The sequence below is a fragment of the Staurois parvus genome, unplaced genomic scaffold (assembly GCF_062004578.1).
Source record: "Staurois parvus isolate SC_StPar_1 unplaced genomic scaffold, SC_StPar_1.0 ptg000237l, whole genome shotgun sequence".
Classification (NCBI taxonomy): domain Eukaryota; kingdom Metazoa; phylum Chordata; class Amphibia; order Anura; family Ranidae; genus Staurois; species Staurois parvus.
In genome coordinates this window covers 6,189,280-6,202,911 of record NW_028318033.1, presented here as the reverse complement: position 1 = coordinate 6,202,911, position 13,632 = coordinate 6,189,280, and the positions used below count along the sequence as shown (strand labels likewise).

Below are 13,632 nucleotides of genomic sequence, written 5' to 3'. Positions count from 1 at the left end.
GCTGTGCTGTGGTCAGCAGATACATTAATCTGAGTCACTCAGCTAAAAAGAATTTCTTAACTATAAGTCCTGGAACGGTAAGCCATATGTTTCCTAATGGTAAATGTAAGACATTTATTCCACAGCAGAAGAGGTCAGATACAAGCTTATAACATAAGCATTGCATTCTGTTTTTTTTTATTGAACTGAACATAAAATGCACAGAAAAGGATAAACAAATTTCCACCAGCCCATAAAATTATAGACTCACAAAGAGTAAAAAATTATCAAAGATGCTCCACTCCCTTCTTATTTATTTTCCTAAATATACGAGTTTGCAAGTGTTTTTATGGATTTGTCATATTTGTCCTTTTCTAAATGAAAACCTCCGAGAATGTCATTATCAACCTCCTTTTGAGGCTCCATGCACACTAGTATTTTTATACGCTCAAAAAAGGCTAGAAAAAAAATGTTGGATGAAGAAAAAATAACTCTTTAAAAAAGCTGTTTTTAGTAGCCTTTAGAATCGTTTAGGAGTGTACGGGTTTTTTTCTGCTGGAAAAAAACTCCCAAAAATTCTACAAAAACATTTTTTTTCTTCTCCTAAATGCTGAAGCTTGAAAAACGTTTCTAGAATAAAGTAGTGTGCACGGACACCAGTGTTAATTTTGTCGATGAGAATATTTTCATCATCATTTTAGTCAATGGCATGTTTCCAGTGACGAAAATGAAACAAAAATTGCTTTGAATTTTCGTCAATTGTCGAACACTATGACGAAAAGCAATTCCAATTTTTGGCAATGAACGAAAATGTGAGGGAGGGACGTTTTACTTATAAAGACATTATATAACAGGTAAATCTGTCTGTGTAGTGTGTTCAAACTTTAATACCATAAATAATAACATAACATGTTGTTAGATTTTTTTTACTCCAGGAGTATATAATGAGTTTGGAAATTCTAGAGAAATACTTAAATAATGCATTACAATTTAAACCTATTTGATTTTAGTTGACTAAAATGATTTTAGTCGACTCAAATGTACTGCGGATTTTAGTCGACTAAAATACGACTAAAACTAAAATGGCATTTAATTCAAAAGACTATGACCAAAACTAAGTCGAAATTTGATGTCAAAATTAACACTGATGGACACATGAGATAACACTATTAGCTTCTAGGAGCAGAAAAAAAAAATGCTCATAATAGCTTCTAGGAGCTTAAAAAACACTAGTGTGCATGGAGCCTGAATGTGCTAGTTGCCTGGAACAGGCTGCTGCATCAAGAACATTAGAGGAAGGTCAAAACATCTAATCTCCATGCTTGTTCCCAATCAGGCTCATTCACACTGGTGTGTTGTAAACCATGATATGCATTTTTAGCATGTTTTTTAATACGTTGCATTAAATTTTAACACATCTCTGGTTACCTGGGACAAAACTGCCATGTTGATAAAAAAATTCACTTAATAAAAAAAAAAGCGTGGTGCGTTTTTTGTGCATTTCAATTGACTATATTGGAAGGTGCAGTTTTGGTGTGTTTTTCAAACAGTCACCAGAGATGCAGCAAGCAGGGCTATTTAAAAAAGCAGCACAGAGATGTGAACAGATCGATAGAATTTGAAGGGAACTAATTTTCATACGCTTTTGTTGCAATGGAAAGGTGCCTTTTAGCATGGCAAAAGCACACCAAAGTGGACAGGGCCTTCAGTGACTTAGAAACTATTGATGTCAACAGATTAGTATGACATCCAGGGATCTAAGATCTTTTGAAGGAGGGATCAGCACAGGTAGACATCCACTGTATAGGTTCCCTTTAAGGTGGTTTTAAACCAAAAACCAAAAATGTATTATATTGCAGCTTACCAGTCAATAGATGTGGTGGCTTTTTTTTTTTTTTTTCACCTGATTATCTGGCCAGTATCACACCTCCTGTATTAGTGAGACACCACTCTGAAGGAGTAAGCCAGGATGCAGCAGATAGCAGCATTGTCAGTCGGGGTGGGGGGAGGAGGGATGGGAGTGTTAAATGTATTAGCTGATTTGAATACAAATAATTTGAAGACAAACTCCATTTAACACTTTATAATCCGTTACAGCAAACATTTTTTTCCTTTTAGGGTAAAGGTTTTACCTGAACAAATAAAGCCTGATCATTTTAATCACTCCTGTCAGTGGTAAATGGATGGTCTCATCCATGTAAGCTGGAGGACCTGAACGTCTGAAAAAAAAAAACAGACTTGCTGGCTGAATTACCAGCTGAAAATAGAAGAAAGAAAACCTAAAAAAGGAAATGAATGCAGCCACTACATCTAAGAACTGGTAAGCTGCAATATAATAAATGTTTGCTTTTGGGTTTAATACCGCTTTAACTGTATTCAATAAAGAAGGGAGTTTTAGGCCCCTTTCACACAGGGTGGACTCCACCTGCGATCTGCTTGCTCAGCAGGGGATCTGTCCGCTGATCCTCCGCTGAGCAGCCAGATGACAGGTCCGTGTCCACTTCACTTATGAAGAGGGGACAGAGACACAGTACACTTTCCTCTATGGCCAGTCGGATGTAAACAGACCAGTTGTCCATTTACATGTGACTGCCATCCAGTCTGATCGGGCTAGGCAAAGGGAAACAGATTCCCCTTCAGTTTGTTTTTACAGGATCGGATCGAGGTAGCCATGTGTAAATGGACACAAGTTTAGCAGAATAGAGGAGAATGGAGGGTCCGGTTGGGTCTGTCTGAAAGATGGACAGGCAGACCCAACTGGACTGCCCATGTGAAAGAGGCCTTATGGTCGTATTGTAAGCAATGTGCCTGCTATTATTTCTGCTAATAGAATACAGACATTGGTTTGGTTTAGAATTGCATAGTTTTTCTATGCACTGGGAAGCATCATACAGCCTTCTTAAAACAGAAGGTATCTGCATGTTGCTCCCATCACAAATCCCAAAAATAAGGAGTGTATCAACTGAGGATAGTGGACAGAGACATACAAATCATCCCTTTTTCCCCTGAGCCAAAATTTGCATCCACAAGTATGCCAAGTATTGTGTAGTACACCAATGAGACAGTATAACCCAACCGCTTCCCCTTCCAGGCTGAGCTCTACAGTACAGAGGATTACAAGTAGCTGATAAGTCAAATTCAGGTACTTACACTAGATTAATCTAAATATACCATATTTATTTTATGATTAAATTGATTACATTTTAGTTTGTAATTTAAACTATTTTTTTATTTATTTGCTTAAGTAAAGAAGAAAAAAATGGTAAATCCAAAATCAGTAAATCATGAAATAAACATGATTTGCTTTCCTTTTGCCACATACAGTTCACATAATGCATCATAACGAGATAATTATTGCAAACCAAGAATCAACATGGAAGCTATAACATATGGATGCATTAGTAGGGATAAACAGAAACACTACATGACGGAAGTAGAACAGTAAAAATATGATCTTTTATTATTTTCAGCACACCGAATATAAGAATATAGTGCAGGCAGTACATCAATGATTTTTAGCAAAACCAATTTCCATTCCCATAACAAAAAAAGGGGTATATTCAAAAAGCAGCTAACATGATTTTCAACCAACATGTATTGCAGGTGGATCTTCCTAGTGCATGTGCTTTAAATGACAGTGATTGATTCAACTGCAGTAAATGTTTAGTGAAAGTCACATTTATTGCTTTTATAAATAACATGCAATGTACAAGTCACACAGCTCACGCTAGGACCCACCTTGGCTTTTTTCTTTTTCTGAGTGCATGAAACAAAATAGACTATGGTCAGAACAGTGATACATGTATAAACACCCATAAACATTAAATGGCAATGACAATTCTATTGATGTCACCTAGCATCAGGGGCGGACTGACAACTCATGGGGCCCCCGGGGAATTGGGGATCATGGGGCCCCTGTGTCCTTGCCCACACTCAAAACACACCCAAAAAAGCTTATAAAAAGGTACCAGGGGCATTTTATGGGACCTCCTAATGACCCCGGGCCCTCAGGCAGTGCCCGAGTGCTCGAATGGTCAGTCCGCCCCTGCCTAGCATCATTATATTTATAAGAAAGATTGTGTGTGAGGACCTACCTAAATGATCAATGTAATTTGCAATCAATCAGGCAGGCTCAACACACTACATAGGGATTAAAGAGTATGTAAACCCAACATTTCATATTCCTGATATGTGCCTGCTGTACCATGTACTTGTATGAAAAAGTATCCTGTTTGCTTTGTATTGCTTCCTTTGTGTGAAATCCCAGGTGTTCCAGCCAGTCTCCCTGCTTTCCTATTAAAAACTGACCGCACTAAGCAGGAGAACACACCATAGACAGTTCTCTAGCTGAGCTGGGAACTCAGCCTGCTCTCCTTCAATGATCAGACTTCATCTGACCCACCCCCTGCACAGCCATTCACTTAGAAGATCAGCTTGCTGCTGTCTCTCCTCCCCCAGTTCTTATGCAGCTGAGAACAGAGGAAATTGTATTAATAATGTTTACTAATAAAAGGTATTAATAATGTTTTTTTTTTTTATATCTATACACAAATATTTTGCCTTTCATTTCTATTTTAAACCAAATCTGTTGTTTTACAATGTGAGGGTTTACATATACTTTAAACTATCAGATTGCACTAAGCACAGTCAGCTTTAGATAGTTGTCACCAGAAAAGATATCCCCATTGATAGATTTTTCCTCACCTCCTGTGCTGGTGACAACTTTTGGATTTCCCATCATGTTCTGTCCTAGAGTCAGAAATTATCAGGACAAACAGAAAGAGCTAATCTCACAGAGGCAGCAATAAAAACCTGACCAGTTCTATTTAAAAACTAAAATAAAATGTTAGGGCTTTAAATACATTTTCTTCACTTTGATTGCTACACGGAATGATATATGCCTAGTAAAGCACTTTTCACAAAGGTCACATATAAATGGTCTTCAATGCCTTTCTTTATGACTGTTCAGAAACAAATGCTATACCAGAACAAACACTTCTTTGGAATGAAGTGATAAATTAAGCTGGACAGCACAAGAGAGAAAGCAGAAGAGGGAATACTTACACTTGGTCGGTCTGCTTCAATCTTGTTTTCAACTTCTCTGAAAAAAAAAAAATGAAAGTAGTTAGATTTACCTAGAATGATGTGTCCATAAACTTGCCTGTGCCTTTTATTACTGCATGTCATTATATTATTTCATAGAATTCTTTTACAGTTGACTCTTTTTAATTTTCTACACCAGTGCCTTCATTTAAAAAAATGTCTTTCTGTGAAGTTTGTGTATTTCCTATTTATTGAGACCTTCACATATTAATGGGTCCCAGAGCACTGTAGTAAGAGCTCATTTACATCACAATCCCTGCATGTCGCATAATTTTTCTTAATTTTTTGTGCCTTACTCTTTTTTTTATTATTTATTATTTTTTTTGTTTTGTTACATGCATTGGTGATGCAGTCACGTATGACCTGGTGCAAAAAAAAACGCAGCGTTTAATCACTTCCACAGATTTGATGGCTGAATCCACAAGAAACCTGATTGTCTGCTGAAGAAGTACACACACATTTATAGCCAGCCAGGAGTGTGTGTAAATGCCACCACTGCTAATGATGTAAGCCATACATCTATGACCGTAAAGGGTTAATAGACAAAATAACAAAACCAGCTTTTTGCTGAAATATTTGCTTTTAATCCACAGATTTTCCTGCAGTACTTTTTCTTGCTGCTAGATGTCCACATTTCAATGACTAGGATCATTCAACCCACTTCCTCTAAGCCCAGGGCATCCTGGACTCCCCCTCAGTCTGTATTTGAACAGTGAAAGGAAAAGCAGCAAAGTGATGAGCTCATGTCTCTGTCTCTCAGCATTCTCTTCTAATCACAATGGTTCTTGTCAGACATAAACTGAATGGTTCTTTGTGCTGCTTCTTCATCTTACACTCCAGTTTCGCTGTTGTGAGATTGTAAGAAGCTGATACCAGGTCAAATTCAAGTACTTACACTGTTTGCATTTAAAAAATGCATTCATGATATATTAATGATAACACAGATTAATTTGATTTGGGTCTTTTATTGCTGCTTAGACTTAAGCCTCCTTCCCTCTGTATACAGCAGCATTAATGTAAAAAAAAAAAAAAACTATGGAGAAAAAACTATAAAACTTACCTTACCCCAGTTCTTCCTATGGCACTTATACAAGGGAGACATCACCATCCTTGTTGGGACATTATCTTGTAAGATGTTGTGTTCTCAGAATTCCCTAGGATATCATTGGAAGGATGGTGATGTCAGCCCCTGCAGTATGAAAGCCAAGGTAAAGTACGTATAATCCCTACATTTTTTCTTACAGGTTTTATTTTATTTTTATTTTTGAATGCTGATATTTACAGTGGTGGAGTAGGCCCTTATATATTAAGTGGACCTTGTTTTTACTGCAAGTTTCACTTTTACCACACTTCATTCAGTTATTTTTGCTAGATGGGTGTTCCACAGACATATACTGAAATGCATGAAAATGCACAACAACTGAATTGTGGTTCCACCCTAAGGTCCGAATGATACAACCTAGTCCACTACGCACAAACGATGACGTGCGTTGTGTTAGGCCAATCCCCAATGAACCACAACAGACCAAATTCAGGCAGCATTTTTAGCAGTGTACCATGTGTTGTACTACATTACGTTACTGAGTTACTGATATAAGGGGAAGCTTTTACATCAGTGTCCTCCATAACCTTGGTGCAGGGATCTCCAAACTGCAGCCTGAGGGCCAGATGTGGCCCTTTGCTAGCCTTTATCCGGCCCTTGAGGCTCTATTCCTTCCACTGATATGGGCACTATCCCTTCTACTGAGACCAAAGATGGGGAACTATTCCTCCCACTTACACCAATTCTGTAATTTTTTTTAACTCATATGGAATACCAAGCCCATGGCATTTTCTACTTCCACAGGCCACAATCTGCCCCCCTAAAAGTAAACTGGCCCCTTTGTTTCAGAAGTTTGGAGTCCCCTGCCTTAGTGTAATCACTCCCCCCTTACATCAGTGACCCCACCCCCACAGACTTTGTGTGGCCTGGCTGGGGGCTGGAGCTGTCCATGACCTCCTCCAATGCTGGCTCGGGTGGTCCGAACCCACACAGTTGTGAAGCTGGTCCATGGCCACATTTTTTATGGGCAGCCACAGTCCATAACAGACAGTTTACAAATCGGCCAACTTTTACGGACTGTCAGCAAATTTACAGTTGGCTGGCAACCCAGGAGGGCAGTAGGCCATGCAGGGGTAAAGCATAGATGTGCTTTATGCTAAATTACATTTTCTTTTAAATTTAAATTTTTTTGTGGGAATTGAAGTTATTAAAAGCACTGAAGACATTCCAATAGGCTTACTCTGAAACATTTCTTTTCTCTGAAAAGACCCTCAGAATAAATTCTCCTTCCTGGTGTGGCTCATAGGTAGAAGGGATGATGACGTATTCACTGGGAGGTAGTCGAAAACGTTGTGAGACTTCTCTCATGTTGATATAAGACTTACACCGATCTTTGGAGGCATTGTACAAGAAGAAGTCCTTCTGTAGATGTTGCTTATTCCCATGCATCTGCACAACAGCAGAAAGAACAGTGACAAACATTAAAAAGAAGCATTGCATATTGACTGGTAATAGCCTTCCATAACTGATAAGCACCCCAAGTACAACACAAGTTCTGCAAAAGCCACGGTAGATGCAGAACCAACACATATATGATATACTAAAACTCACACAGCCAGCTCAGAGAGTTATCATCAAAAGAAAATGATTGGTCAGTAGATAGAGGCGACAATTTTAAAAGAGAACGTGCAGTTTGCAAGCTACATAAGGCAGCAGGGTGGATACATTTTGAGCATTTTGGTTTTCCTATAGAAACATACTAGTGCATTAATTAGACTAACCGGATTGCATACATATAGATCTTAATGTGAGTACATGCCAGAGGTAAGAACACTAGAATGCACACCATTTCTGTGATTGACATTAATATCAATGGATCTGTGTACCCTGTAAAGTTCCACTAAATATGTTAAGACTATAAAATAGTAAACTAAAGTTAAATAAATGGAAACTACAAATATGTGTGCAGTGTGTAGTTTTTATTCAAAAAGCAATGTTACATTCCCTGTATCTCTTCATTAAAAACTTCCATACAACCCCATACCAATTTTATTAGAAAGATTCCTGAGCACAGGCATCCCCTTCTTGTAAGAAGAACACACACAACATTGGTAGTCACAAAAAATGGAAAAAATATTGTGTTTTTACTTGGAAAAAAGGAAACTTTTACCGAAAGCAACCAATTAAATACGATTCTTCAAATTTGAAGCATAGGGTTTCAAACAAAAGCCCCATTGCTCCTTTGCTCCATAAATCAGAAAATAATGTTTTTTTTCTTATGTATCAATAGCTCTCAGTACTTGTGCTTCTGGAGTGGCAGTCCAGGCGTGTCAGAATAATTCACGTTGGGTTACCTCACTACGTTTTTAATATGGCACCTTGGTCCCAGCATCGTTGCATGCTTTCTTTCAAACCTGCCTCCTGGGCTGGGCCTTTTAGCTGCAACCAGAGGAATTTTTACATAAGCAGAAAGGCCAGCTGTTGTCTTGCACTTTGACACCCAAAGAACTTATTCTTTTTTAATCTTACACTTTTTGCAAAGCACTATGCACTTTAATTCACTTCCAATTAGTAGGGTGTAGGTACATGTCTTGAGTGGGAGGGTATGTGGTCTTATGGTTGGGTTCTCCCATCCCCACGGGCTCTTTCTTTAGGGAAGCCCCACCAAGTACTTGGATGACCTTGCCTTGGTGGGTCCCCTGAAGAATGGAGTCTGCCTGGTTTTGGCTGGGTGGAGTACGAGTACCCTATTCCCCTTCAGGAATTCTGTACCATCAGGATCAGTGCTAGAACCTTTTCTTTTTATAGGAGGACCATGTATACACCCTGTGCACTTTTTTGTGGTTCACTTTTTGCATGCCATCTTTTTTTATTGCACTTTGTGTTCTCCTTCCAGTGTGCGCACCACATACACAGCATGTGTTCTAATTCTTCCACACTCTATACAAATCTAAAGAAAACTGATTTGGCTGGATCTACACATCAATCTTCTATGACTACCTATGTTGTTTTTTTTAGCTTTGTCAAATTTTAGAAGCAGATGTGAGTCTTTGCCCAATGCAACAATAATCAGCACTTAATGTAGTAAACAACGAAACAGGAATGGATCTCTGTTATACTTACATGTCTAAAGAGAAGACTTCTTTAAGTTGAAATGACACCCTTAACAATTCACAGTGTTTTATGAAGTATATGAAGTGAGCTACCAAACATTTTGGGTAAAATCCTGATATTTCATACATAAAAAGGTGGCAGTAAACATATTTCATGAATTATGGGACAGTGTTAGTTGATATTATTTAAGTGATTACTGGGATTCTTAGGGAACCAAGCACAGACAAATGCTAGTAACATCATTTAGCATTATTTATTATTGCAATAGTTACTACAGTTGAAACACTTCAAACTAACCCAAATGGATTGGTTTCCAATGGGTTACAAAAGCCATAACACAGTCATCATAAGCTACTTTTTCCTTACTTATCCTTTCATCACCATACCTCTTTTGGGACCTTGGAGGAAGGAAAAGAACAAAAAATACAGAGAAGGTGAAAAACAGCATACAAATTACAGCAGAAAAATATTAAAGTTGGTCAAAAAATGGTGTTCATGCAAAGACTTACAGTATACTCAACCCTATATTTGTTGAAATGCTCTCTAAAGTACTAAAAGTTGTACTGACCACACATGGCTGTGAAAGCACTGTATTAGGTCAAAAAGAGCCGCACTGGTTACTTTTACTAATCAACTAGGACCGTTAATATGCAGATGTATGAATGTAACCTACAAAGCATACTGACACAAAATATTCACGATTAATTGTGTATAAGAGTATGCTGTTTAAGAAATCTAACTGATTTTCATTTTGGAGTCAAAGCACATTATTTTTATTTAATGTGCAAGTTCCCTTTTTTCACAAAAAAAAGGGGAACTGACACCTTATACACTCAGCACCCCCCTCCCCTGTTTCCCCCTGGTACCCGCTGTACTTACCTCCATGGTTGATGAGCTACCACTGCCCATGCAGCCAGTGTAGTGGTCCAGGGATTTGAAATCCCCTGTAGGGCTTCTGGGATGGATCAGATAAATTCCTCCTTGACAGATCGGTATCACCCTGATCCATCCTGGAAACCCTACAGAGAGAATGGGAAGAAGAGCAGGGATTTCAGAATCTTCGCTCACTACACTGGCTGAGTTGGTAGTTCATCACCCAGGAAGGTAGGTGCAGCGGGGACTGGGAGGGTATACAGTGTTAGTTCACCTTTTCATTTTTTGTGAAAAAGGTGACCTCACATGTTAACATATATCTAAATGCAAGGACAAAAATGCTAAATTTTTTAGACTAAATGTGGTGGCTGCATTAGTTTCCTTTTTTTTACTCTAAGTACACTTTTTGCAAGTACAGAGTTCCGACATGCTGGAATGTAAATATGAAGGGCTGGGCAAATGGCCAAAGCCACATCCCAAAATTATTGAAACCAACGGCTATAAAAAATATTGCGTGTAATATAATATTTTTACCTATTTACTGTGAGAAAGATGTAAATGACAACAACTCCTCAGATATTCTTAACATGAGTGTCCCAGCACTACCCAAGAAGAGAATAACCTATGTACAATGTAGATGTAGACATGTACCAATATCAGAAGAGTTGGCTCTAAAAGAAAGAGCAATACAGTGCCTTGAAAAAGTATTCATACCCTTTGAAATTTTCCACATTTTGCCATGTTACAACCAAAAACGTAAATGTATTTTGTTGGGATTTTATGGGATACACTAACACAATATGGAATATAATTGTGAAGTGGAAGGAAAATGATAAATGGTTTTCAATAATTTTTACAAATAAATATGTGAAAAGTGTAGTGTGCATTTGTATTCAGCCCCTTTACTCTGATACCTCTAACTAAAATCTAGCTGAACCAATTGTCTTCAGAAGTCACCTAATTAGTAAACAGATCCACCTGTGTACAATTTAATCTCAGTATAAATACAGTTGTTCTGTGAAGCCCTTAGAGGTTTGTTGGAGAACATTAGTGAACAAACAGCACCATCAAGGCCGAGGAACACACAGGCAGGTCAAAGATAAAATTGTGGAGACGTTTAAAGCAGGGTTAGGTTATAAAAAAAATATCCCAAATATGGCACAACTGCAAACCTACCAAGACATGGCAGTCCACCTAAACCGACAGGCTGGGTACGGAGAGCATTAATTGGAGAAACAGCCAAGAGGTCCATGGTAACTCTGGAGGAGCTGCAGAGATTCACAGCTCAGGTGGAAGAATCTGTCCACAGGACAACTATTAGTCATGCACTCCACAAATCTGGCCTTTATGGAAGAGTGGCAAGAAGAAAGCCATTGTTGAAAGAAAGTCATAAGAAGTCCCGTTTGCACTTTGTGAGAAGCCATGTGGGGGACACAGCAAACGTGGAAGAAGATGCTCTGGTCAGATGAGACCAAAATTTACAATTTTGGCCTAAAAGCAAAACGCTATGTGTGGCAAAAAACTAACACTGCACATCACCCTGAACACACCATCCCCACCGTGAAACATGGTGGTGGCAGCATCATGTTGTGGGGATGCTTTTCTTCAGCAGGGACAGGGAAGCTGGTCAGAGTTGATGGGAAGATGGATGGAGCCATATACAGGGCAATCTTAGAAGAAAACCTGTTAGAGTCTGCAAAAGACTTGAGACTGGGGCGGAGGTTCAACTTCCAGTAGGACAATGACCCTAAACATACAGCCAGATCTACAATGGAATGGTTTACATCAAAGCATATTCATGCGTTAGAATGGTCCAGTCAAAATCCAGAGCTAAATGCAATTAAGAATCAGTGGCAAGACTTGAAAATTGCTGTTCACAGATGCTTTCCATCCAACCTGACACAGCTGGAGCTATTTTGTAGAGAAGAATAGGCAAAAATGTCCCTCTCTAGATGTGCAAAGCTGGTAGAGTCATACCCAAAAAGACTTGCAGCTGGAATTGCAGTGAAAGATGGTTCTACAAAGTATTGACTCAGGGGGGCTGAATACAAATGCCGCCACACTTTTTAGATATTTCTTTGTAAAAAATGTTGAAAACCATTTATTATTTTTCTTCTACTTCACAATTGTGTGCCACTTTGTGTTGGTCTATCACATAAAATCCCAATAAAATAAATTTACGTTTTTGGTTGTAACATGACAAAATGTGGAAAATTTCAAGAGGTGTGAATACTTTTTCAAGGCACTATATATAGTTATGAAAGTATTTTTTCAGTGGGACTATGGGGGAACTCAGTTCCAGCACCTCCAGCACTGAAAGTATGTAGTAGCAAGAGTTGCTGGAGTGTGCTGGAGTGTCTATTGATGCTGGGTGCTTGGGAATCTATTGTTGCTGGAAGGGGATCTGTTGTTGCTAGGGGGTCTTATGTTTCTGGGGGGGTTGTTTGTTGCTCAGAGAGATCTATTATTGCTGGCTGCTGGGAGATCTGTTGTCGTTGCTGAGGGTCTATTATTGCTGGAGTGGATCTATTAATGCTGGGGGGTCTATTGTTGTAGTTCCTGGCTGCAGAGAATCTATTTTACTGCTTTTCTTGTTATCATTAATAATTTCCCACAAAGGACTTAGGACCGCAAAATTATACTTGGTTCTGGATTATATAAAAGGGAGATACTGGGTGGTGGGTAGAGTGTGGAACCAAGGAGTGGTGCTCAGAGATGGGTAGGGGGCGGAGACCAGGTTGACTCAGAAGAAGGGCGTTTCGGCACGTATTCTCTGACAAAAAAGCCCTGAAAGTGGCTATATGGATACATTGCATAGTGCACAGCCTTTAAATTAATAATTCAAGAGTTAACATACCAAATAGAAGGGGGAGAGCAATACATCCCACAAGGATGACAGTTTGCTGATTTCTGTGAAATATACTGAGGTATTGACTCTGTCCCACTGTGAAATACAGATGATTACCAGAATATTTGATGAACCCATGTCTGGGAACTTGAGATTTTTGTAAGCTTGATTAAACAGTAGAAAATGTAGGACACATATATTGGGATGTGTTGGTGGTACAAGAATGTATCTTCACATGTGCTGTTACACAATTTTTCTAGTGTTCTCACTGAGGTTTATATTTTTATGGTTTGTCTGTTTTCGTAGTACTTCAAAAGTCCGGGTGTATTTACATGTTTATTTAGGGCTCTATCCAAAGCACCTGCACATGACTGGGTCTTCAACGTGAAGGAATTTGCTTTTTGTGTGATTGGATAACTAAGGTGAATATTCCCACAATTTTTAAAGAAGTCTCTCAATGATTTCAGTAACTCAGCCTCAGTGTTATCAACATTCCCAGTTATCATTTTTGAACTACTAGACCCCCCCCCCATGTAATGGAGATAAACAAAGTGTGAGGTGTTTGTAGTCCAAATCAGGAGAACAGCATAGGGTGAGAACACTGCGCCTCTGTAGATAGAGTGCAGTGAGTAAGTGTTGTCACCCTAGGACAGAACGTGCGTTACTAACAGGA

General features: G+C 38.8%; 1 protein-coding gene across 1 annotated transcript in view; it reads right to left on the bottom strand.

Moving 5' to 3' along the window:
- CAPN3 (calpain 3) overlaps window positions 1-13,632 on the bottom strand; it is a 177,845-nt gene that overhangs the window by 31,296 nt on the left and 132,917 nt on the right. Inside the window, exons 12-15 of the mRNA XM_089680258.1 lie at window positions 9,625-9,636; window positions 7,365-7,573; window positions 5,044-5,080; window positions 3,718-3,735 (exon numbers count right to left, since the gene is read on the bottom strand). Of these exons, the coding sequence (XP_089536384.1) occupies window positions 3,718-3,735; window positions 5,044-5,080; window positions 7,365-7,573; window positions 9,625-9,636 (276 nt within the window). The remainder of the gene's footprint in view (window positions 1-3,717; window positions 3,736-5,043; window positions 5,081-7,364; window positions 7,574-9,624; window positions 9,637-13,632) is intronic.